General features: G+C 45.5%; 1 protein-coding gene across 3 annotated transcripts in view; it reads left to right on the top strand.

Moving 5' to 3' along the window:
* The window catches only part of RPRD1A (regulation of nuclear pre-mRNA domain containing 1A), a 431,185-nt gene that overhangs the window by 157,820 nt on the left and 250,049 nt on the right, over nucleotides 1-23,316 (top strand). For all 3 annotated transcript variants that reach the window (XM_086965530.1, XM_086965532.1, XM_086965531.1), the window contains exon 4: nucleotides 12,637-12,734. In XM_086965530.1, coding sequence (XP_086821656.1) covers nucleotides 12,637-12,734 — 98 coding nt within the window. The remainder of the gene's footprint in view (nucleotides 1-12,636; nucleotides 12,735-23,316) is intronic.

Here is a 23,316-nt window from a genome sequence, read left to right on the forward strand (position 1 = left end):
TTAACCAGACTGAGCCACAGCAACGCGTGGCAGGGTACAGCTAGTAAATAAATAAAAAATCTCTTCTCTCCAAATTCCGAATGGGTGCGACACGATACATGTTATGTTTTCCAACAGGGTATTTCAACCTGAACTGTATATTAATTTGGCTTTGTGACGGCAGTTCACGACAGACTTTGCACCATTTAATTATTTTCTGTATGAATTCCCCATTAAGAAGAGATCTTTTGCCCAATTAAGGGTTCTTGGTTTTTATCAATATAGGCCTGCTTTTCTTTATCTTCAAATGTTTGCTGATCTACTTGCTGATGGCCTAGGGAGAAGGTTGTTCTTTTATTTTTTTGGGGGGTGGGGGGCATGCGCCCCCCCCACCCACCTTGAAATTTGTACGCCCTAGGGACCCAATTCTATTCTATAGTTTTGGTAGAGCGCAAACAGCTGCCCCAGCAATGAGGCGTCCCGGCGCTAAGAACCAAGACCTCGGCCTGGGCGGAAGGGGAAGGGAATTACGGGAATAGGTACGTTTTTATTGCCTTCCGGAACGCCGGTAGGCTTTCTATGGAGCGAATATGTTGCGGCAGATCGTTCCAAAGTTTGGCTCCAAGAAACCTAAAGGAGCGGCCGCCCATGCGGCAAAGTTTTATGCGTGGGACGCATAGTAGGTTTTGGTTGGAAGAACGCAGGTTACGTGACTGCGCATAGGGGGTAAGAAGAGGTCGAAGCAGTGGAGGGGTATCGAGTTTAATGATTTTGAAGGTCATAATGAGGGTCTTAAATTTGATTCTGGAGTCGACGGGTAGCCAGTGTAGTTTTTGGATGGTCGCTCTAGCTGAACATCTGCGGGGGAGGCCGACTAGAGTTCTAGCCGCGGAATTTTGCACGCGTTGGAGTCGTGATACCTCACTTTTGTTAGCGCCAAGAAGGAGAACATTGGCGTAGTCAAGACGCGAGAGAATGGTGGCTTGAATAATAAGTTGGCGAGTTTTGGCATTGAAGAAGCCTAGTATGTGGCTAAGACTCCTCAGCAGGCCGATGCAAGTGCCAGCAACTTTTTTAGTGTGGGCCTGAAAGTTAAGTGAGGCATCCATCCAAACTCCTAGATTTTTCACTAGTGGTTTGGGAGATGGGATGGTGCCTAGGGAGGACGGCCACCAATGCTCATTCCATAGGCAGGTGTTTTTGCCAAGAAGTAGCACCTCTGTTTTACCAGCATTGAGCTGTAGACAGTTTGTTGTCATCCATTGGGCAACCGCGGATAGACCGTTTTTAAAACTGGAGGATGAAATGGAAGGACCTTCTGTAAGGGCGATGGCCAGCTGTGTATCGTCGGCGTACGATACTAATGTAAGGCCCCACTCTTTGGCCAACGCCGACAGGGGCAGAACGTAAAGATTAAAAAGGGATGGGCTCAACGCAGAGCCCTGCGGAACTCCCTGTGCAATGGGGTGGGATTTGGATAGAAAGGGGGGGGCAGAGACCCGAAAGGATCTTTCTTTGAGAAAGGATCGGAACCAGTCCAAAGCATGGCCAGATACTCCAAATGTCTCTAAACAATTGAGAAGGATGTCGTGGGATACCGTGTCAAAGGCCGCGCTGAGGTCAAGAAGAATCAGCGCAGCACTTTGACCGGCATCTAAAATCGTTCGGAGATGCTCTGTGGTGGCCAAAAGAGCAGACTCAGTACTATGGCCTGGTCTGAACCCGTTTTGAGATGGGTCCAGGATGTTATTATTGACCATGTGCTGGGATATGGTCTTCATTAAATGGGGAGAGGGGCTGCATGCCCCCTTCCCAGAGCCTTTTTAAGCCCCTGATGACCCATCCCTCAGGGTGGGTCTTATTCTTTAAGGGAGGAGAGTATGCGGCCCCCTTTGCCTCATGTAGACCCCAGCCACCAGAGCAGAGTTTTCAATTTTGGGGAGGGGGCGAGCTGCCCCCCTCACTGAGCCTTACTTTGACCCGGGGACCTCATTCCCTGGGGTCAGTGAATGGTGCAGGAATATAAACTTTAATCTCTTCCCACACTCTCACGGTGAGAGACCATAACTTCGCTTGGGTGGGAATCGAGAAAGAAGCTGCACCCTCCCGGGTGAGATGAAAGGAATAGAGCTAACTCCAGCCGTCATACACAAAGGGTGCCGGATGGGGCTGTGGAGGTATTGGGGTTACCCCACGGCCCCTAATGACTTGGCCTGTTGTGGATACCCCAGGTGGGCACCAGTGAAGACATGTAAAAAAAACAACTGCCTCCTGCTGGTACCCAGCATAGTTGCTGACTGCGGAGCCTTGGGGCTCTTCCGCAGTGTGAGAAGTTGGCCTGGTATATGATGATCACTATTCTAGTGAGCACCTTGCACCAGTCCAAACAACCCTTATGGTGATGGTTGTAAAGTCAACCTTATAGACCAGCTATCCTAGTTGTAGCATGGACAAAGCAGTCTTAGGCTAAGGCATGTGAAGCCAGCTGTTTTACCATATGTAACCCCTTCAATACCAAATGAAAGGACACCACACAGGGTATATATGTAAAATATATGTATTTATTTCTAAACAACCCCCCTGAACTCTTTGAGGTCAGACGCACAAGCACATAACAAGATACTTAATAATCATACAATAAGTTGCACAAAATACAGTAGGGCCCTTGGGGCACGCTAAACCATATACTAAAATAGTGGTATAAGAACCACGTCACGGGAAATGGAAAGCAGACCCTACTCTCCTACACAACACCCCCCCTAACCCCCCCCCCTCCCAACGCATGGACCTTAGACTAACCTTGACCAGTTGTGTCTTCATGTTCTAAGTGAAAGTACCTGGAGAGACCATCGGCATTGCCATGGTCAGTCCCTGGTCTGTGCTCCACTGTAAAGTCCATCCCCTGTAGGGAAATGGACCACCTTAGCAGTTTGGGGTTTTCACCCTTCATCTGATTTAGCCACAAGAGGGGCTTATGGTCGGTCTGAATCTTGAAGTGAGTGCCAGACAAGTATGGTCTCAACTTCTTCAGGGCCCACACCACAGCAAAGGCCTCCCTCTCAATGGCTGACCAACGTTTCTCTCTAGGGGTCAGCCTTCTGCTAATAAAAGCAATGGGCTGGTCTTGACCATCTACATTAAGTTGTGAAAGCACAGCTCCCACCCCCAACTCAGAAGCATCTGTTTGGACAATGAACTCTTTGGAGTAGTCAGGACTCTTTAAGATAGGTGCAGAGCACATGGCCTTCTTCAGGTCATCAAATGCCTTTTGACAGCTTACTGTCCATTGAACCTTCTTTGGCATCTTCTTGGAAGTCAAGTCATTAAGTGGTGTCACGATGGACCTATAATTCTTAACAAACTTTCTGTAATAACCAGACCGGCCCAAGAAAGCTCTGACCTGTGTCTGGGTGGTTGGAGGAGCCCAGTCCTTGATGGTCTGGATCTTACTCTCCAGTGGTTGAACCTGACCCCCACCTACAAGGTGGCCCAGGTACACAACCTTACTCTGCCCTATCTGGCACTTTGTGGCCTTGATAGTTAGGCCTGCCTTCTGCAGGGCCTCCAAAACCTTCCTCAGGTGGATCAGGTTATCCTCCCAGGTGGAGCTGAAGACAGCAATATCATCTAGATAAGCTGCACAAAAGTCATCCAACCCAGCGAGGACTTGGTTCACCAACCTTTGGAAAGTGGCAGATGCATTCTTCAAGCCAAAGGGCATCACCACAAATTGGTAATGACCTCCTGGGGTTCAGAAAGCAGTTTTGGCCTTGGCATCCTCAGCTAACCTGATTTGCCAATAGCCAGCTGTCAAATCAAATGTGCTCAAAAACTTGGCAGAAGCCAATCTATCAATGAGCTCATCTGCTCTTGGAATTGGGTGAGCATCTGTCCTAGTGACAGCATTGAGACCTCTATAGTCCACCCAGAACCTCATCTCTCTCTTACCATCTTGTGTGTGAGGTTTTGGCACAAGGACTACTGGGCTGGCCCATGGGCTCTCTGATGGCTCCATTACTCCCAGCTCCAACATTTTCTGGCTCTCAGTCTTTATACGGTCCCTGACATGGTCAGGTTGCCTGTAGATCTTATTATTCACAGGCAGACTGTCACCAGTGTCCACCTTATGGGTGCACCAGTTAGTCTGACTAGGTGTTAATGAAAACCTATGTCTGAAGGACTGTAGAACTTGTCTGCAGTCCTGTTGATGCTGGTCAGTGAGGCTGCCAGCTAAGGCCACACCATCAACTGAACCATCATCAGGGTTCTGAGTCAGCAGGTCTGGGAGAGGGTCACTCTCTTCCTCCTGCCCCTCATCTCTAGCCATGAACAAGCCCATGTCTGCCCAGTCAACATATGCTTTGAGTCTGTTGACATGGAGCACCCTGTGGGGGCTCCTGGGAGTTCCAAGGTGACCTCTCCCTTTTTCTCAACAATTGTTTGGGGTCCAGACCATTTGTCTTGGAGTGCTGCTGGGGCCACTGGCTCCAGCACCCACACCTTCTGTCCTGGCTGGTACTCAGTCGGCACAGCCTTTTGGTAATGCCAAGCTTTTTGACGTTCTTGGCTAGCTTCAAGGTTTTTGGAAGCCTTCATATACTCGGCCATCCTGGAGCGGAGACCAAGTACATAGTTCACTGTGTCTTGTTTAGGCTTTTTGAGAGGTAACTCCCATCCTTCCTTCACCAGACATAGGGGGTCCCCTTACAGGATGCCCAAACAACAGTTCAAAAGGGCTGTAGCCAACCCCCTTTTGTGGGACCTCTCTGTAAGAAAACAGAAGGCAGGGTAGAAGGATGTCCCATGTTCGCCTGAGCTTTTCAGGTAAACCCTTAATCATACCCTTGTTGAATCTTTCAACAAGCCCATTGCACTGTGGATGGTAGGGTGTAGTGAATTTGTAATTTACACCACACTCCTTCCACATTGCAGTCAAGCACCCAGACATAAAGTTTGCACCTCTATCTGAGACAACCTCCTTCGGAAAGCCCACTCTTGAGAAAACTCCCAGGAGGGCTCTTGCCACAACAGGAGCTGTTGTGGTCCTTGGGGGAATAGCTTCTGGATACCTGGTGGCATGATCCACTACCACCAGTATAAATCTGTGCCCAGAGGCTGTTTGGGGATCCATTGGTCCAACAATGTCAATCCCTACTCTTTCAAAGGGTACCCCCACCACAAGTAGTGGTATGAGGGGGGCCTTTGTGGTGCCACCTGCTTTACCACTGTTTTGGCAGGTTACACAGGAGCGACAAAACTCCTTGGTATCTTCTGACATATGGGGCCAGTGAAAGTGAGGGACAAGCCTGTCCCAAGTCTTGTTCTGGCCCAAATGTCCTGCTAAGGGAATATCATTGGCTAAGGTAAGAAGGACACCCTTTAAAGGCCTGAGGCATTACCAACCTCCTGGAAGCACCAGGCTTGGGGTCTCTAGCCTCAGAATAAAGGAGGCCTTCATCCCAGTAAACTTTGTGGGTACCTGTAGCATTCCCTGCAGCCTCAGAAGCAGCTTGCTGTATGAGGGGTTCAGGAGAGGAACAGTCTAACTGTGCCTGCCTCAAGTCTGCCCTTGAAGGTCCCCCTGTCCCAAGAAACTCAACCTGGTCAGGTTCAAGTTCTTCTGGGACAGTTACTTCAGGGGTCTCAAACTCAGCTTCCTGGGAAGGCGGATCTCCACTTGTAGGCAGGGTGGAAGGCACTGCCTTTACCCTACTACTCTTTCTCTTGGGTGGCACTTGGTCCATAGTTTCAGGATCCAGGGCCTGTTCAGTTTGGCACTTTTGGGCCTGTGACCTGGTCACAACAAGTACATGTGATGATATGCCTAACATCTCTGCATGAGTCCTATACTCCACTTCTGACCATATTGAGGATTCAAGGTCATTGCCCAACAGACATTCAACTGGGAGGTCTGCACTTACCACAACTCTTTTGAGGCCAGTTACCCCTCCCCAGGAGAAATTAACAACTGCCACATTATGTGTAGTAGTGACATTGCTAGCATTGGTCACCAGGTAATTATCACCCAGTACAATCTGTCCAGGGTCCACAAAGTTAGGTGTCACCATGGTAACACTGGCACATGTGTCCCTGTAGGCCTAAGCCACTTTGTCATTGATTAAAGGTGTTTGCCTGTACTTGCCCAGAGTACTGGGACTCACAGTAGAGGACATAGCCATGTCCACATCACAGACAAGAACAGCCTGAGTTGGTATTCTGACTAATCCAAAATCCATCTCAGTTCCCAGGGTTAAGAATTACCACTGCAAGCTGAAGTAGGGGGTGCAGTTGCCTTAGGGGCAGCAGTGGTAGGGGCTGAGTCTTTCTTGGTGCAGTCACTGGTCCAGTGACTAGTGGATTTACAAAAATTACACCAAGGTTTTCTTTGGCCATCTTTCTTCTTCTTCTTGGAAGTTTGGGACCCCCTCATTGGACTTTTGGGGCCCTGTAGAAGACTTCTGATCTTTTGGTTTCTGATTCCCCACCTTTTTGGTCTGCCTTTTTCTGATCACCACCTTGGACCTGGTTTTTTTCTGCTTAACCCTGGTTCTGACCCATTTGTCTGCCTTCTTTCCCAATTCTTCTGGAGAGGTCCGATCTGAGTCAATCAGGTGTTGATGCAACAGCTGGTTCTGACAATTGTTAAGTATTTGCTCTCTCATGATCAAATTATACAATCCTGTATAGTTCACTTTACTTCCCAACAACCAGCCTTCCGGAGCCTTAGTGGCACAATCAACAAAATCAGTCCAGTCCTGAGTCTGTGTCTTCTGGGTATCTCTGAACATTAACCTGTACTGTTCAGTGGTTAGGCCAAACCCATCAACCAGAGCACTCTTCAGGACAGTGTAATTGTTAGCATCCTCATCACTAACTATGAGGAGCTTATCTCTACCTTTTTCTGAAAAGGAGAGCCACAAGATTGCTGCCCACTGACTTTGGGGTACCTGCTGTACTTTGCAGGCTCTCTCCAAAGCAGTTATCCATTTGTGGATATCATCCCACACTTGGTAGGGGGGCACAATCTTACTCAGGTTTCTATGATCATAGGACCTGTCTTAATCCTTAAGGATATTGCTGCCACCAGTGGGCTCTAGCCCACCTAACTTCCTTTCTCTGTCAAAAGCAAGTTTCTCCTTGGTTAGGGCAAGTTCCTCTCTCTGAATTCTGAGATTGACCTCCCTCATCCTAGCTGGTGTTCTCTCCTCTGAGAAGTCATTCCCCTCTGAGAACCCCTAGAAGCATTGGAGTGAGGAGATTCCTCCTATACCTCTGATTAAGCCCACTTGAAGGCCTGAATGGGGCTGTCCCATTCTCAGCCCCAAAGTGGCTTAGGTTATCCTGGCTAAGTCTTCTGACTGGTACCTGGCTGTCTACCTCTTCCCCAGAATCTTCATCAACCTCACCCTCCTCATCTTCTATGACCGGGGGTCAATGGTATCATCTGATGAGGGCAGGACCTCATCTTCATTCCCTGTAGGACCTGAACCAGAGGCATTTAGAACTTCAGATTCCTCTAAGAGTGGAGTTATATCAGTTGCTGAAGGGTAGGGTTAGACCCTTGTTTCAGCTTTCTTGTGGTACACAAGTGTCTCAGTTTTCTGAAACTGAGTATATCAAATTTGGAGGGTGCCCTGGGAGGGTCACTCACCACAAGTAGAGATCCACTTGGTTCACCTGTGCCAGACATGATCTAGTGAGGTGTGGGTGTGTGCACCTACCTACACTAAGTGTTTTCCTACTAAACCTCTCTAGGAGTTGTAGTCAAGTTTGTGCTAGGCCCTTTGGTCTACAACAACTAAGTTCAGTAGAACTTAAGTGTTCTAAGTCTTGTTATATGTACCTATAGGTACCTATGTGATATTCAAATTATATTGCAAAGATTACAATTGGTAAAACAGCAAGCTCAAATCCCAACCGCTGCACACCAATGTGAGAAGTTGGCCTGGTATATGATGTTCACTATTCTAGTGAGCACCTTGCACCAGTCCAAATAACCCTTATGGTGATGGTTGTAAAGTCAACCTTATAGACCAGCTATCCTAGTGGTAGCATGGACAAAGCAGGCTTAGGCTAAACTCAAGAGGGCATGTGAAGCCAGCTGTTTTACCATATGTAACCCCTTTAATACCAAATGAAAGGACACCACACAGAATATATATAAAATATATATGTATTTATTTCTAAACTCCCCCCCTGAACTCTTTATGAGGTCAGAGGCACAAGCACATAACAAGATAATTAATTATCATACAAGAAGTTGCACAAAATACAGTGGGGCCCTAGTGGCACGCTAAACCATATACTAAAATAGTGGTATAAGAACCACGTCACGGGAAATGGATAGGCCTAGGGAATTGCTGGGGCTACACTGTACTATAAGGAGGCCCACGGGAGGCGTGTGCAGAGTCTTTACTCACACGCAAGTTACCATAGAGTTAGAATGGGAACGAAAGAATTAGAAACTAGTTCTTTTAGGGCACTTCTGACCTGACTCGATGAAAGTTACTTGAAACCTAGACACTAGGATAGTCAATACCCACCGGAGCACCGGAGTACTCGCGTTACCGCACCCACAGGAAGCGGGTGCATAGGTGTTAAAGTGTGTCTGGTTTCGTCGCTGAATCCTATGGAGCCTTGAAGAAAGATGATGCAGGCGACCAGGAGAGAAGTGTCCGGTTGGATCCAAGGGCGGATCAAGGATGAAGAGTACCTGAAAGCAGAGGTGCCAGAGTCTGGGTCACTAGCCAGTGACCAGGAAGGAACCAGGCGATGTCACGAAGCAATCAGGTGATGTTGTGAAGCTTGTCTCTGCAGCCACGTGGACCAGGAGGCGTCGACGACGACCAGGAGTCCGGCACGGACTGTCCCATGAAGGCTCTCGCTGTCGGCAGTGTCTGCTTTTGGATTGGAGTCAACAAGCCTTGGCTAAGGCAACCCACACAGGAATCGAAGATGGCTTCTTAATCAGACCAGCGAGGTCTGATGGGCTTCTTCTTTTCAGGGAAGCAAGGGCCAGTCTGGAGCAACCAGACCAGCGGTGTAAATTCAAAAGTTCGTCGTCAAGATGGCCACTAGCCAACGGGCAAGTGACCGGACAGACGCGTCGAGCAGGAAAATGCAGAAGGGCCCCACGCAGAACTCGTGGAGGGCTGATCTTCGGTGCAGTTGGTGCTCGGGCTTCTCAGTTCCCAATGCACAACTTCGAGGGTGCCTCGGAGGTTGCACGGAAAGCAATTCGCCGACTTTCCAAGATGGCCGGTCCCACGTCTTGCGTCGCCTCCACGGGTCTCAGCTTTGCTGGGGCTGTGGATCGTGCTGAAGGAAGTCTAGAAGTCCGGGTCTTGTCAGGCTCTTTGCTCAGGCACCGGCGGGAGCGTCGACAAAGCAAGCTGTTGATCGCTGGATGGTGCCTGCTTGTGCAGGGGGGTCACTCCTTGACCACAAAGGAGATTCTTCAGTCTTCTATCTTCAGGTAGAACGTTGAAGGTCCAGAGTTTCGTTTCAAGTTTCAGTCAGGATAAATCTAAAGTCTTGGGACTCAGCTCCTACCTATATACCAAATCTAGGGGCTGGATTACCTTCTAGGTCCCTCCTATGAGTGGGGCCAGGGAAGGGGGTGGTTACACCCCTTTCCTTTTGTCCAGTTTCGCGCCAGAGCTGGGGCTGGAGTGCCCCAGCACCGGTTTGAACTGGACTATGCATGGGACACCTTGTGTGCCCAAAGCAGTGTCTCATTTCTTTCAGCCCTCCCTGCCCCAATACACTATAGCCTGTCTGGGGTGGTGCTAGCACCTCCCAAGACAGGAAACCTATTGTCCAAGCCTCCCTCGCTGGAAGGACTCCCAGCAGCAGGAGATCAGACTTGTGTCTGTGGCAGCAGCATCCATTTTGTGATGCTGAGGCTCTGGTGAACTTTAACCGGGATTAGTAGGAACAACATGTCTTCTACCTCTAGAAGGGTGGAATGCTTCCCCCGTCGCCAGAACTGGCGAGGGGGTAGTATTCCAAAGCGTATGACACCTTACTAGACATGTTTTGATAAAGCCAAACCAGAGTTAGCATTTAACCGTGAGGTTCATAATGCACTTAAGAGTATATGGTATGGCTATATCCTAGAACAGCTATAAGGACATGGTTCCGAAAGCTGCAGACAGGCTCAGCTCATGCTAGAGCACCATCTCACATAAAACCGAGCACTCTGCCTCCAGGATTGTTAAGACCTGCCATAGGAGTGACTTATAGGTATATATGTGTCTAGATATAAGGTTAGATATAGGAATACTATATCTAAGCAAGGGGTGATTACACGACCTTGCCCCAGCTGTGTGATCAGCCAGTTGTGTCAATGTGAGTGGCCAGCCAGGGGTGGCATAATACATGCTGTAGCCCCTGGTAGGCCTTGGATGCACCTATGCCCTGGGTACCTATAGTACACTGTACAGGGACTCATAAGGTGACCCAATGTCCAATTGGTAATGTACCTAAAGTACATGGTATTGAATTTAGAGAGAGCACAGCTGGGCTGTGGGTCTGATTAGCAGGCCCACCGCCACATTAAGTCGAAAACCAGTAAAGCAAAACGTGGGGTGACTATAGGAAAGCACACCCTACTCTCCTACACGCAGCCCCCAATTTTGTAACTTTTTTTTTTTTAAGTGTGCCCCTATGGGCACCGGTGCACCCATTTAAAAAAAAAAAAGAGAATACCCATCCAAAAACGAACAAATGAGCACCATAAGCAATCAAATTTCTTATTCACTGCTCCTACAAGGAGCATTCTAAAATCCCCCACAGTTCCTGGTGTTTCCCCTAGAAGGGGCAGGGGCACCACTAGCCATGTTTTTAATGTTATGAAGGGCTGCAGGGAGCTCAGCAGACTCCCAGCAACACAAATCAAAAAACACTCCGTTTCCTGGTTCGTTAAATCCATGACCTCCGGAAAGCTTACCTTAGCTTTTTTTAAAGCTCTCAAAGCTGGGCCTATGTTTTTCAGCTGAAGTGTAGGGATCCGTTGTAATTGGTTCTATGGCTGCACTTTGTGGCCTAAAAACATTTGTGTAGCAAATAGCTAGTATTTCAAAAATCTTTTTCTTTCTGGGGACTTTTATATTACACGTATGTGAAAAGTGAATTTAAACATGCAGTAATGGTTCCATGAATGAGCCATGTTACCTTTATCTGTATACACCTTTGATATGTGGTTATTGGGAGATTTCATGTTGATAAACCAGACTGGACACTGGTGGCCGGATCCATATACACCATTGACTTAAACACTGGGACTCTGAATTGTGCTGCAAACTTCATTGGCTGGGACTCACGTTGGTTGAACTGTGGATTTTTGAGGACTTTTAATTTTTTATTTTTGGGTGCTGAAAACTCACTTGCCCTAGCCTACTAATATGCTTACCATGGTAACTACTAGTGATGGACTACTACAAGAAGTTGATTGAAATTTCCCACACCATTATTCCCTTGCAAGAGAGTTCATCTCTTGCGTAAGCCATTCCCTGCGTGTGGTGTAAAGCCAGCGAGTCCAGAAGCTTGCTGAGCTGGCCCAAGTGTCTCCCCATAGGTTGACATTTGCAATATGGAAATTATCACATGCTGTGGAGTACCATGAATACTTGTGAAGTCTCATTGTGGCCCCAGACTGTGTCAGCATGTTCTGGTTTTCTTTGTCTATTACATTTTAACTGCAGTTTTTTCATGTAAATAAGTTCTATTCTTTGAAGTGAGAACATTGACTGCACATCACTATTAATGTGTTACTTACGTTCTTGTACTTCATCCGAGTTTCTAATCGAACTACCAAGCACGCTTTAGTGCCTCGCTACCTAGTTATTTGCCTCAAGGGAGTAAAGGAGTTACCCAATTGAAGTGCAGTTGTACTGATGACCTTTTGGAGCTCCGTGGTGCTCACACGGAAGGCCTTTGCCCCTTTGGTTTGAGGAGATGTTCAGTGTCATGGGCTTCCAGTGTGAGCTAATGGAACCGAGTAGTATTAGAAAATTAAGGTGGCTGAGTCTTGCACATTTGCAGTTGACTGTTGTGGGTCTAAATTGGATGTCTTCTATTTTCAGTTGCTGAGTATTATTGCTTAGAAGTTGATCATGGTGCGCAATGCAGGGAGCTTGCATGTTAACATCTGTGGCATGAGAGGCTGCATTGGTTATAAATGCGGTCTGTTGTTTTTGGTATGGTTTTGGCTGGGGATTAGTTTGATTAGTTGTTTTTCTACCCCGTCTTTGTGGCAAGCTAGATTGGAACATGCTTGGCAGATAGTTTGGGCTTCAGATGATAGGACGTGTGGGTTATTACCAAGTTGTATATTGTGTTGAGCAGTAGGGTAGTCCTTAAACTTTTATAGCTAAAGGTTACAATAAAGTGCTTTTGACATTTGGACCTTGTACATACACCCCATTGTTTTGTTTTTAGACCATTGTAAAGACTCATTCTGAGGAAATTCAGGTACAAGATTATTGAAATAGGCGACATTAGATTAAATATACACAGATCTACCAGCATTTCTTGATGGACAAATCTTCATCTTGAGCCCGCCTTTGCTAAAAACTGTGGGCTTAGTAGGGAGGAAAGCTATGTTTGAGGTTGCTTGTGACTGACTTCTTTTTTTTTTTTTGTCTTGATTTTAAGTTGGTGAGAAAAAGGGCAAGAAACGCACATATGAGCAAGTTAAACTTGTGGATGAGGACTGCTATTCTGCTCGAAGTTCTCCAGGTGAAACCCCGCAGGTATGTGGTGGTGTTAGGAAATATGCCCTTTCTTACATAGCTTAATATTTTAAGTTTGCAGTTGTTTAGTATGTTATGCCTTATAATGTATTTGTTAATCGAGCAGCTACCTCTGTTTTTACTGTTGGAAAAATCAGTGTATTACACCAGATTCTGATTTTTAAAATGAGCACACCTAATAATCCTCTCCTTTTTCAACATCTGAAGTGGAACCCATCGAAAAGTTGGTGTCTGAATAGAAAGTTCCCTCTGAGACCCCTGCCTCCATTAAACTCTACCAAACTACAGTCTTCCTACTAACACTATTGGTCAAAAGAACATGCAGTTCCACTGCAGTAAACATGTACCGCCAAAAACAGCCAAGTAACTAGCTTGCCAGTGGAAAACGCTTTCAGAAATATACGTAAAGATTCCAGGTGTCAGTACTTGATTGAGTTTCGCACCTCCAAGTCCCTTCCAGCCCCATGAAACAAGACTAGCATTTATTTTGGAAGTCTTAATAATAAAATTCAGCACAAATTATTAAGAACAACCACCCACCTTTTACTAGATATGATTCGTATACAGATCAGTAATACTCTGTAAAGATGGTAAACCGAAATAACAGCCTGACCTTTAACACTTACACTGTTGACTTTGATATCAATCCCATCTGTTTTTTCTTGCCCTCTTTCACCAGCAGAAACCACCAGCTTCAGCTGTGTCCTCTTTAAGTAACTATTTTAAATCCTACTGTGAACTACAGCCCCATCCTTCGCAAAAGTCAATTCAAATTAACCATCCTAAACCAAGTGTGTTACATCTCCAAGACTGAAGCTTAAAATCCATGTTCAGCATTGTCCGATCACCTAAGCCCAAACTTGTTAGGTCATTGAAATAAGCAAACATTCTAGGTCTGCTTTCATTAGAGGTACATGATTCTTCACTACCCGGCCTCTGTATCCTCTTTTGATATCCTAGTAATCAATGGATACTCTTAATTACACAAGGGTGGACCTCGCAAAAATGGATGTGCAAGCTATCTTTGGGAATCACTATCAAACCCTATGCAGAATAAAACCTTTTGATATCTGCAGCCTTCTAGGATTCACATTCTCCCTGAATCCTATCAAAACTCCAATTAATTTCATGGCGATTCACTGCTTGATGAACTGATTCTTTGTAGACTTTAATATCCTTTGGAATATCAACAAAACCCACTTTATTCTTGTAATCAAAAGCTGCTCTGAAACTGGCCTGTCTGTTTTACTGCCTTCCTGTTTATAACAAAGGAAACTCCTAGACCTGTTAATCCCCCCTCTGCCATGAACCTTGAAATACATAATCAAACGTAACTAGTCTGATAACAATACTTCATTGTTAAGCTCCACTCCTCTTGAGCTACAATGAAAAGAGCAATCAAAACCGACCAACTCCGTAGACCTCCTGAAATACATTTCAGCACAACAACTCTGTACTAAATATTTGTCAAGACCTCCTACAAGCCATGAAGAAGTCACTAATTCATTTAAACTGAAAACCATCAATATACTTTATCCTTGTGCACAAATATCCATCACAGAGGAAACCACAAACCATAGCCGAGTCCTCTTTCAAAGAATCAAACGCTGGGAAAACCCAACACAAATCTGCCATACTGTGCATAACTTAAACTTAATTTATAAGGAAAATTGCTATTATGTCTTTAACCCCTTCGATGCTTTTTACAAGGTCAACTCGTCATGGGTGTTACCTGCGCTGTGCTTATGACTAGTTGACCTTGTCACAAACAATGGGATTTTGAAAATTGCAGCACACAGCGGGAATATTCAGCAGCAATGATGCGATTAACCCCTAAAAATACTCGCCAATCAATAAATCCAGCCCATTAAACAGCACCAGCTGGTGATCTTTCAAGCTTTATGCACTTGGAGCCTCATTTAGAGTTTGGCAGAGAGGTAACTGTGCCTCAAATATGGCTACCATGTTCTGCCTAACTGTCTAGTTGCTCACTCCATTTGGAATCCGATGAATTTTTCCTTGGCTTGCTCCGTTGGTAGAAACCTGTTGGAAAGAGAATATAGTCCTTAACCCCTTCCATGCTCATGACTAGCTCAGCTTGTCATGAGGCACAGTTGAGCTGTGCTGATGACGAGCTGAGCTCTTCATGACACCAGCAAAATGGCAATTTCCAGCACAGGGGAAAAATAACCACAGCAGCGATGTGGTTAACATACATATCAGCCAATAGTCATTCAAAGCAGGCTATTATTTGGGGGTTCTAACAGTCTATTTAACATCTCCTCCCATCCAGCCAAATCTTGTATTCTTATTATGTTGTTCATCTGCTAGCGCCCATTCTCAGAAGTTCTTTTTCCATCCATCAACCTCTGCAGGCTGGGGGGGGGGATGCCTTAAAATTCTACTATTTTTGCACAGTCCCAGGTCAGGTGTATGAACCAGCAGTCCCTTCGAACTCCTCCATGCCCCACCCCTTCCACGTGCTGAATATCTATCCAGGTAGATTGTGCTAATCTTAGGCACTAAACTTGTGCTATTTAGGTAGTGAGACTAAGTCAATTAAAAGTAGGCTTTCGGGAAATACCCTTGACCTGGTCATGTGCTTTTTTTGCTACTCTGCTTCTGTCAGTGCTATTAGGCAATCAGTCTTATGTTCATTATTTATACACTTGCATGCTTCCAGGTAGTCTTCTGTTCATGGTTATACACTTGCTTTGTCTTCCACTTTCTACTCAGTACCAATGTTGCATCAATAAACAGTTTGAAAGACTATACTGTGAAGCATTGCACAATGTCTGCAAGAGTTTCCAAAGATCTGTTCTCCAAGGCAATGGCGCAGAGGTTGCTAGTCCCAGACAGTGGCTATTTGGTGTCATGCTATTAGCTGCTGGGTCTGGACAATGTGATATTAGACATTGAAGTGAAGGCCAACTTTGTCCAACCACCAATATAAACTTTCGAATGAATGTGCTTCAGATCACTGATGCTTGAGTTCTTCAGTATTTGTATCTATTTGCTAACAGATCTAACAAAATAAATGACGTTTTTTAAAAATTATCTGGAAGGAGTCGGAAGGGGGGGGGGGGTATACATTCAGTCTAGGAAAACTTTTTCCAGTCGGCCAACTTGCAAAATTCAATACACAAGGCCAGATACCCTAAATCAGATGTGATTCTCCTCTTTCATGAAGAGGATTAGGTGTACAATGTATCTAAAGCTGTTGCAACCCCTGTTTGTCCCTTTCTGGACATTTAGCTGTGGGAAAATCTCCTATTCGAAAGCTAGGAGAAATATTTTCCATTCCAAGATCGAAAGAAATACCTTAGCCGTCTACTACTTGATATGATTAAATACATTGTTATTCTGGCCAGATAATTTATGTATATTTTTGTAGCTAGGTGGCCTCAAAATCTATGTATGTATGCAGGAAGGTGAAATGAGTTTTTTAATTGATGTCTGCAGCTTGATGTGGAGCTCATGACCACAGAAATATTGTTTGCTGTGTCCTGAACAAAGTGGTTGGACATGAGTATGATGCATTTATGGTTGAATATGTCTGCTTTCCTTCACCCCAAACAAACCGGGCTCCTTGTTAATAATTTGTATTGCCCTTTCAAAAAAAAGACTTCAAACACTGTACTGCTTGTACCCATTATTATCCAGTATTATGGGTGTCTTTCATAGATTCACATGCCTGAATCATTCCCCGTCGTCGAGACAGGAGTCTCTGGTATATAGAAAAGTAATGTCCTATTAGACATATATAGAGAAAAGTAGGCCTAAGGGCCTCACCTTAGTAGCCTATCTATGTCCTTTTGTAAAAAGGACCAAACTCTAGAAGAGAGCCAATCCGCTATCACCTCCCTCTAGAACCTTCCTTTCTCCAGTATTAGGGGTGTCTTTCATAGATTCACATGCTTGAATATTCCCCGTCGTCGAAGTGGGAGTCCCACGGTACATAAATAGCAGTAATATATATGCATGTATACATGAGAAATATCATAAATAAAAAATACATACATATAATGCAATAGAAATGTAAATCTGAAAAAGTACCATAGAACAGAATAGGCCCATTGAAAAGCCCAAGGGAGAATTCACTTTAGTAACATATTAGAGTCATTATGTGTTGGTCCACATTCCAGCCAATCAGGCTGTAGCCTCCTCTAGAACCTTCTCCTCAGAAGCCCAAGTCCTCAGATTTTCTACCGCACGTCGTGTGAAGGGAGTCTCCCTGAGCTCTGCTCAGTTTTTTCCAGTTTCTACCTATTTTTCTTCAGAAAGGTCTTCTTCAAAGAAAACTTTGTTCAAGGCTTGTCCATCCTGTGGTAAATTGCGCCTTTTTCATGAGGATCCACACAGTAAGTGTATGTTCGAGGCATATGGGCTGCAGATGGTACATTATGAATAGATCGCCATCTGGTGTTGGGCTCGGATGATTGCACTTTGTTTTTCTCTTGGAGAGTCTTTTGTATCTTGGTGACTCCTCCCTTGGTTGGTAGTGCGCATGGGCATCGGCTCCATCCTTAGATTGTTTTTTTCCGCCATCGGGTTCGGATGAGGATCGAGACGCTCCAGATCAACTTCAGAGAAAAGTGATTTATCGGCGCGTATTCCCTTTCCAATTCAACGGTATTGTTATCGAGCGCGTTTCATTTCCATTCCGACGCGTTGCAAATTCAAAATCGAAGAAAAAACTTAGACCTACGTCGACGAACAAGAGAACTTTCTCGACGCAGTCAAGCCCGGAGTCCATGGAAAGGACTCCATTCAAGAAATGTCCAACGTGTGGTGCTAAGTTCCCACACAAGGACCTACACGAGGTGTGCAACCTCTGTCTATCGCCTGAACACGAATCCAGGGACTGCGAAGCCTGCGCAGCATTCTCCTCCAAGCTAACGATTAGAAATCGTCGAGCTCGAAGACACGAGGTTTCAAGAATGCAGTCGGAGGCGATCCCGGAGCTGTTCGGAGACGAGCTAATGGAAGAAGAAGAGGATCAGTCGGGGTCGGAAGGGGACCAGTCGGAGGTTGAAGAACTCAACGAGCAACAAACCGTGAGTGACGACGTCCCCTTACCGAAAAACCGACCCCGTGCGGTAACGACCCCGCCTTCGAGCCCGGTCAAACCGCAGAAAAAAGTTTCCGACGCCCCGCCCTCGGGCCCGGCAACGAAACCGAAACTGAAACCGAAACACTCGGACTCCCACCATGTCGGATCCGAGAAAAAGGCGACATCGACTTCGACACCGAGGCTACATACAAGGGAAAGCTCGGTACCGAAACATTCCATGTCGAAACATAAACATGGTTCGTCGTCCAAGATTCACTCGATACCCAGGAAGTCGAAATCGAGTAGACACTCGGTGCAGAAAGCACCAAACACTGACGATCGAAAACATAAGCACCTTTCGGAACCAGGGCCTTCGGTACCGATTCAGGAGCAACAGACAGATCCCAAACAAAAGATCTTGTTTATCGATCCGCAAACTGGCAAAGTAGTGACGAAGAAGAGAAAGAATGAACAGACAGAAGATAAATCTCTTCCTTCAAAAAAGAGAACACTGGGGACAAATACAACTCCTCCTACTTCTCCTAGACATAAAGTCACACCCTCTTCTCCTATTCCTCACACTATGCCAAATATTCCTACACCTTCCACACCAAGACCATCTACACCTCAGTCTGATGTAGACAGTGATCTAAGGGAGGGAGAACCTCAAGGGGATGACGAAACCATGCCAGATGAGGATGACCCATGGGAAAATTATGACGTAGGGTCAGATGAAGACAACGACCCAGAGTTATATCCCTCAAAGCCTTCACCACCTGATGATAACACAGGATTTGCGCAGCTCATTAATAGAGCAGCAAAATATCATAAGGTAGATATACATACAGAACCCCAAATAGAGGATTTCCTGTTAGAGACGCTACCTAATGCACAAAGAACATCAGGTACTCTTCCTATGTTGAAGGGTCTTCTCAGTCACACAGAAGAAATATTCAAAGACCCAGTGAGGGCTAGGGTGTTAAACCCAAGAATTGATAAAAAATATAAGGCGGCTCCAAAGGATCCAATCTTTATTAAAGGACATGTACCCCTGGACTCGCTGGTGGTCTCAAACGCTCGTAAAAGAGCAAACTCATTATCTACAGGAGAGGCTCCTCCACCTGATAAAGAGTCAAAATTAATAGATGCATCAGGCAAGAGAGTAGCATCACAGGCGGCAAATAGCTGGCGTATAGCCAATACACAAGCACTACTCGCACGTTATGACAGGGCGCATTATGATGAATTAGAAAAACTCATCACACATCTCCCCAAGGAACATCAGAAAAAGGCAGATCAGTTAATACAGGAAGGAAAAATAATAACTAATACTTCCATTAAGTGCGCCCTAGACGCAGCAGACACTGCAGCAAGATCCATAAACACCAGTGTAATGTTGAGGAGACATGCATGGCTTAGAATCTCAGGATTCAAACAGGAAGTACAAACGGCACTACTGAACAAACCATTTGATCAAAAAACACTGTTTGGTTCAAGCACAGATGAGACCTTAGAGAAAATGAAAAAAGATACAGAAACGGCTAAGTCAATGGGAGCATTGCAACAGCCAACACAAAGAGGTTCCTTTCGTAGATCCACCTATAGAGGGGGCTCAAAGAATACAGGAACAAATCAGCAATCCACCTCTTTCACACCAACATCACCCAGAGGTAATTCAAGAGGAAGTTACAGAGGTAACAACAACAAGGGTAGAGGACGCGGAAATAATAACAACCGCAACGCCTCAACCCCAAAACAGTGACTTCATAGAACTCCCCCCAGACCACATAACACCGGTCGGGGGACGTCTATCACAGTTCCTACCTGTCTGGGAAAACATCACATCAGACAAGTGGGTGAGACAAATTATCCAACATGGTTATTGCCTGGAACTCACAGCTACCCCACCAAACATCCCCCCCCAAACAGCGTCCAATGAGTCAAGATCATCTGACATTATTAAGAGAAGAAGTACTAGCACTTCTACAAAAACATGCAATAGAGAAGGTCCCAAAAGATCAACAGGGAACAGGAGTATACTCTCTATACTTCCTAATCCCCAAAAAAGACGGGTCTCTAAGACCAATATTAGACCTCAGACTTCTCAATGCTTACATAAACTCGGAGCATTTCCACATGGTCACGCTCCAACAAGTACTCCCTTTACTGAAGAAAGGGGACTTTCTTTCTACACTAGATCTAAAAGACGCTTACTTTCATATCCCAATTCACAAAGCCCACAGAAAATACCTAAGGTTTGTTTTAGAAGGACAACACTATTAGTTCAAAGTCCTTCCGTTCGGTGTCACAACAGCACCGAGAGTGTTCAAAAAATGCCTAGCTGTGGTGGCAGCACACCTAAGAAGACAACAAATACATGTCTTCCCATACTTGGACGACTGGCTAATAAAGGCCAAGTCAAAAGAGGAATGTCTTCACAACACACAGAAGACAATTCAATTGCTGCACCACCTAGGGTTTACGGTGAACTACAAGAAATCACACCTGCAACCAAACCAGATTCAGCAATATCTGGGGGCTACGATAGACACAGAAAAGGCAATAGCATACCCCAACCCAATCAGGATACAGACAATGGTCGGGTTAATACAAAGATTTCAACCACAACACTCACTACCAGCACGAGTGTTTATGCAACTATTAGGCATGATGTCCTCCTGCATACTGCTAATACCACATGCCAGGCTACAAATGCGCCCACTACAGGAGTGTCTAGCGACACAGTGGAATCAGGCTCAAGGTCAGATTACAGATCTGGTGTTGGTAAACGACCGGACGTATCGCTCTCTGAAGTGGTGGAACACAGAAAACCTTTCCAAGGGACGGTCGTTCCTAGAGCCAATTCCACAAGTGATAATAACAGCGGACGCATCGCTCTCCGGATGGGGAGCGCATATGGACAAATACACAGTGCAGGGGAAGTGGAGTGTGCAGCAAAAGAAACTGCACATCAACTACCTAGAACTATTAGCAGTATTTCTAGCACTAAAAGCTTTCCAAATACAAATAACAGGCAAAGCAGTCCTGATCAGAACAGACAACATGACTGCAATGTATTATATTCAAAAACAGGGGGGGACACACTCTCTCCAACTATCCAAACTAGCACAGGACATATGGAGATGGGCCATCCCTCAAAAGATCTACCTGTTAGCGGAACACCTACCAGGAGTTCAAAATCAGATAGCAGACATCCTAAGCAGACAGTCAGAACAAGTACACGAATGGGAGCTGCACGACCAAATACTGCAGCCATTCTTCCAAAAATGGGGGCAACCAGAGATAGATCTGTTTGCCAATCATCAGAACGCAAAATGCAAAAACTTTGCATCCAGGTACCCACACCAACGGTCCCAGGGCAATGCACTATGGATAAATTGGTCCAACAAATTTGCTTACGCGTTCCCTCCTCTACCACTAATTCCGTTACTGGTTCGGAAACTGCAACAACACTCAATGACAATGATACTAGTGGCACCCACGTGGGCAAGACAGCCGTGGTTCACCACGCTGCTACAACTCTCACAAGTACCACATCAAAAGCTAAAATTATTACCCATGCATCTTACACAGAACCATGGAGAAATAATGCACCCAGATCCCAAACAACTGAACCTAGCGATCTGGCTCCTGAGGTCATAGAGTTTGGATGTTTAGATTTGCCACCAGAATGTATGGAAATCATTAAACAAGCAAGACGTCCTACCACCAGAGCATGCTATGCAGCAAAATGGAAGAGGTTTGCTATACACTGTAACAGTAAGCACATCAACCCTCTGGACGCATCCACTAAACAAATCATTTGCTATTTACTACACTTGCAGCAATGTAACTTAGCATATACCTCTATCAGAGTTCATCTCGCAGCCATAGTGGCGTACCTACAAAACAGGCAACATCTTTCACTGTTTAAAGTACCAGCAATTAAAGCTTTCATGGAAGGACTCAAAAGAGTCATTCCACCAAGAAGACCACCTTCCCCAGTCTGGAATCTCAACATAGTACTTACCAGACTAATGGGGCCACCATTTGAACCTATGCATAGGTGTGAAATACAATTCCTCACAGGGAAGGTGGTCTTCCTCATAGCTATCACGTCACTTAGAAGAGTAAGTGAACTACAGGCTTTTACGATTCAAGAACCATTTATGCAGTTACACCAAAATAAAGTGGTTCTTAGAACAAACCCAAAATTCTTACCAAAGGTAATTTCAGCATTCCACATCAATCAGTCAGTGGAATTACCGGTTTTCTTTCCAAAACCACAAACAGTAGCAGAAAGAGCCCTACATACATTGGATGTTAGAAGGGCCATATTGTACTACATAGAAAGAACACAAACTTTCAGAAAGACAAAACAGCTATTTGTTGCGTTTTCTCCTACACATAAAGGCAATCCCATCTCCAAAGCGGGCATTGCCAGATGGATTGTAAAATGCATTCAAATATGCTACTTAAAGGCAAAGAGAACATTAACTGTTCCTCCTAGAGCTCACTCTACACGTAAACTAGGAGCATCTATGGCATTTTTGGGAAACATTTCACTAGATGACATATGCAAAGCAGCTACCTGGGTTACACCGCACACCTTCACAAAACACTATTGTGTAGATGTGCACACAACACAACAAGCTAGAGTGGGACAAGCAGTATTAAAAACATTGTTTCAGACAGTTGCAACAGACACGGGCGACCACCGCTAGGGAGAGAACTGCTGTATAGTCTATTCATAATGTACCATCTGCAGCCCATATGCCTCGAACGGAATATGCTACTTACCAGTATGCATCTGTTCTTGGCATAGAGGGCTGCAGAGTGGTACATGCCCTCCCAGCCTCCCCGGAAACCTGTGTCTGTTCCAACATTATCTTATTTAGATACACTTACATGGGCATTCTTATCTGTATTCTACTATACTACTCAATCTAACCCTACTATGGCAAAACAATCTAAGGATGGAGCCGATGCCCGTGCGCACTACCAACCAAGGGAGGAGTCACCAAGATACAAAAGACTCTCCAAGAGAAAAACAAAGTGCAATCATCCGAGCCCAACACCAGATGGCGATCTATTCATAATGTACCACTCTGCAGCCCTCTATGCCAAGAACAGATGCATACTGGTAAGTAGCATATTCCTTACTGTCTTTATCTGGACCACATTGCCTCTACCTGCAAGTTCTGTCGCACTTTTCCCCCTAAGACATTGACGGACAGAGAGGCCCGTCTCCTTCTGTGGCTACAGAAGTTGAAATCATCTGAGAATGTGGTTTCCGATGCTGAGAGTATGTCATCTGGTTTTTCAAGATCCTCTCAGAAGCGTGGGTCTGAGACTGAAGTTCCCTCTCCTTTTCTTAAAAAGAGTAAAAAGTTGGGATCTTTCAAGGATGTCTCCCCACAAGACTTGTTTCAGGGCGCGCCTACGGGACCTGGCTCTCTGGCGTCTCGACCCAAGACTATGCCCTCCTCTTCAAAAACGGGCATTGGCTCGTCGACGGGCTCGTCGACG

The sequence above is a fragment of the Lissotriton vulgaris genome, chromosome 4_1 (assembly GCF_964263255.1).
Source record: "Lissotriton vulgaris chromosome 4_1, aLisVul1.2, whole genome shotgun sequence".
Taxonomy (NCBI): domain Eukaryota; kingdom Metazoa; phylum Chordata; class Amphibia; order Caudata; family Salamandridae; genus Lissotriton; species Lissotriton vulgaris.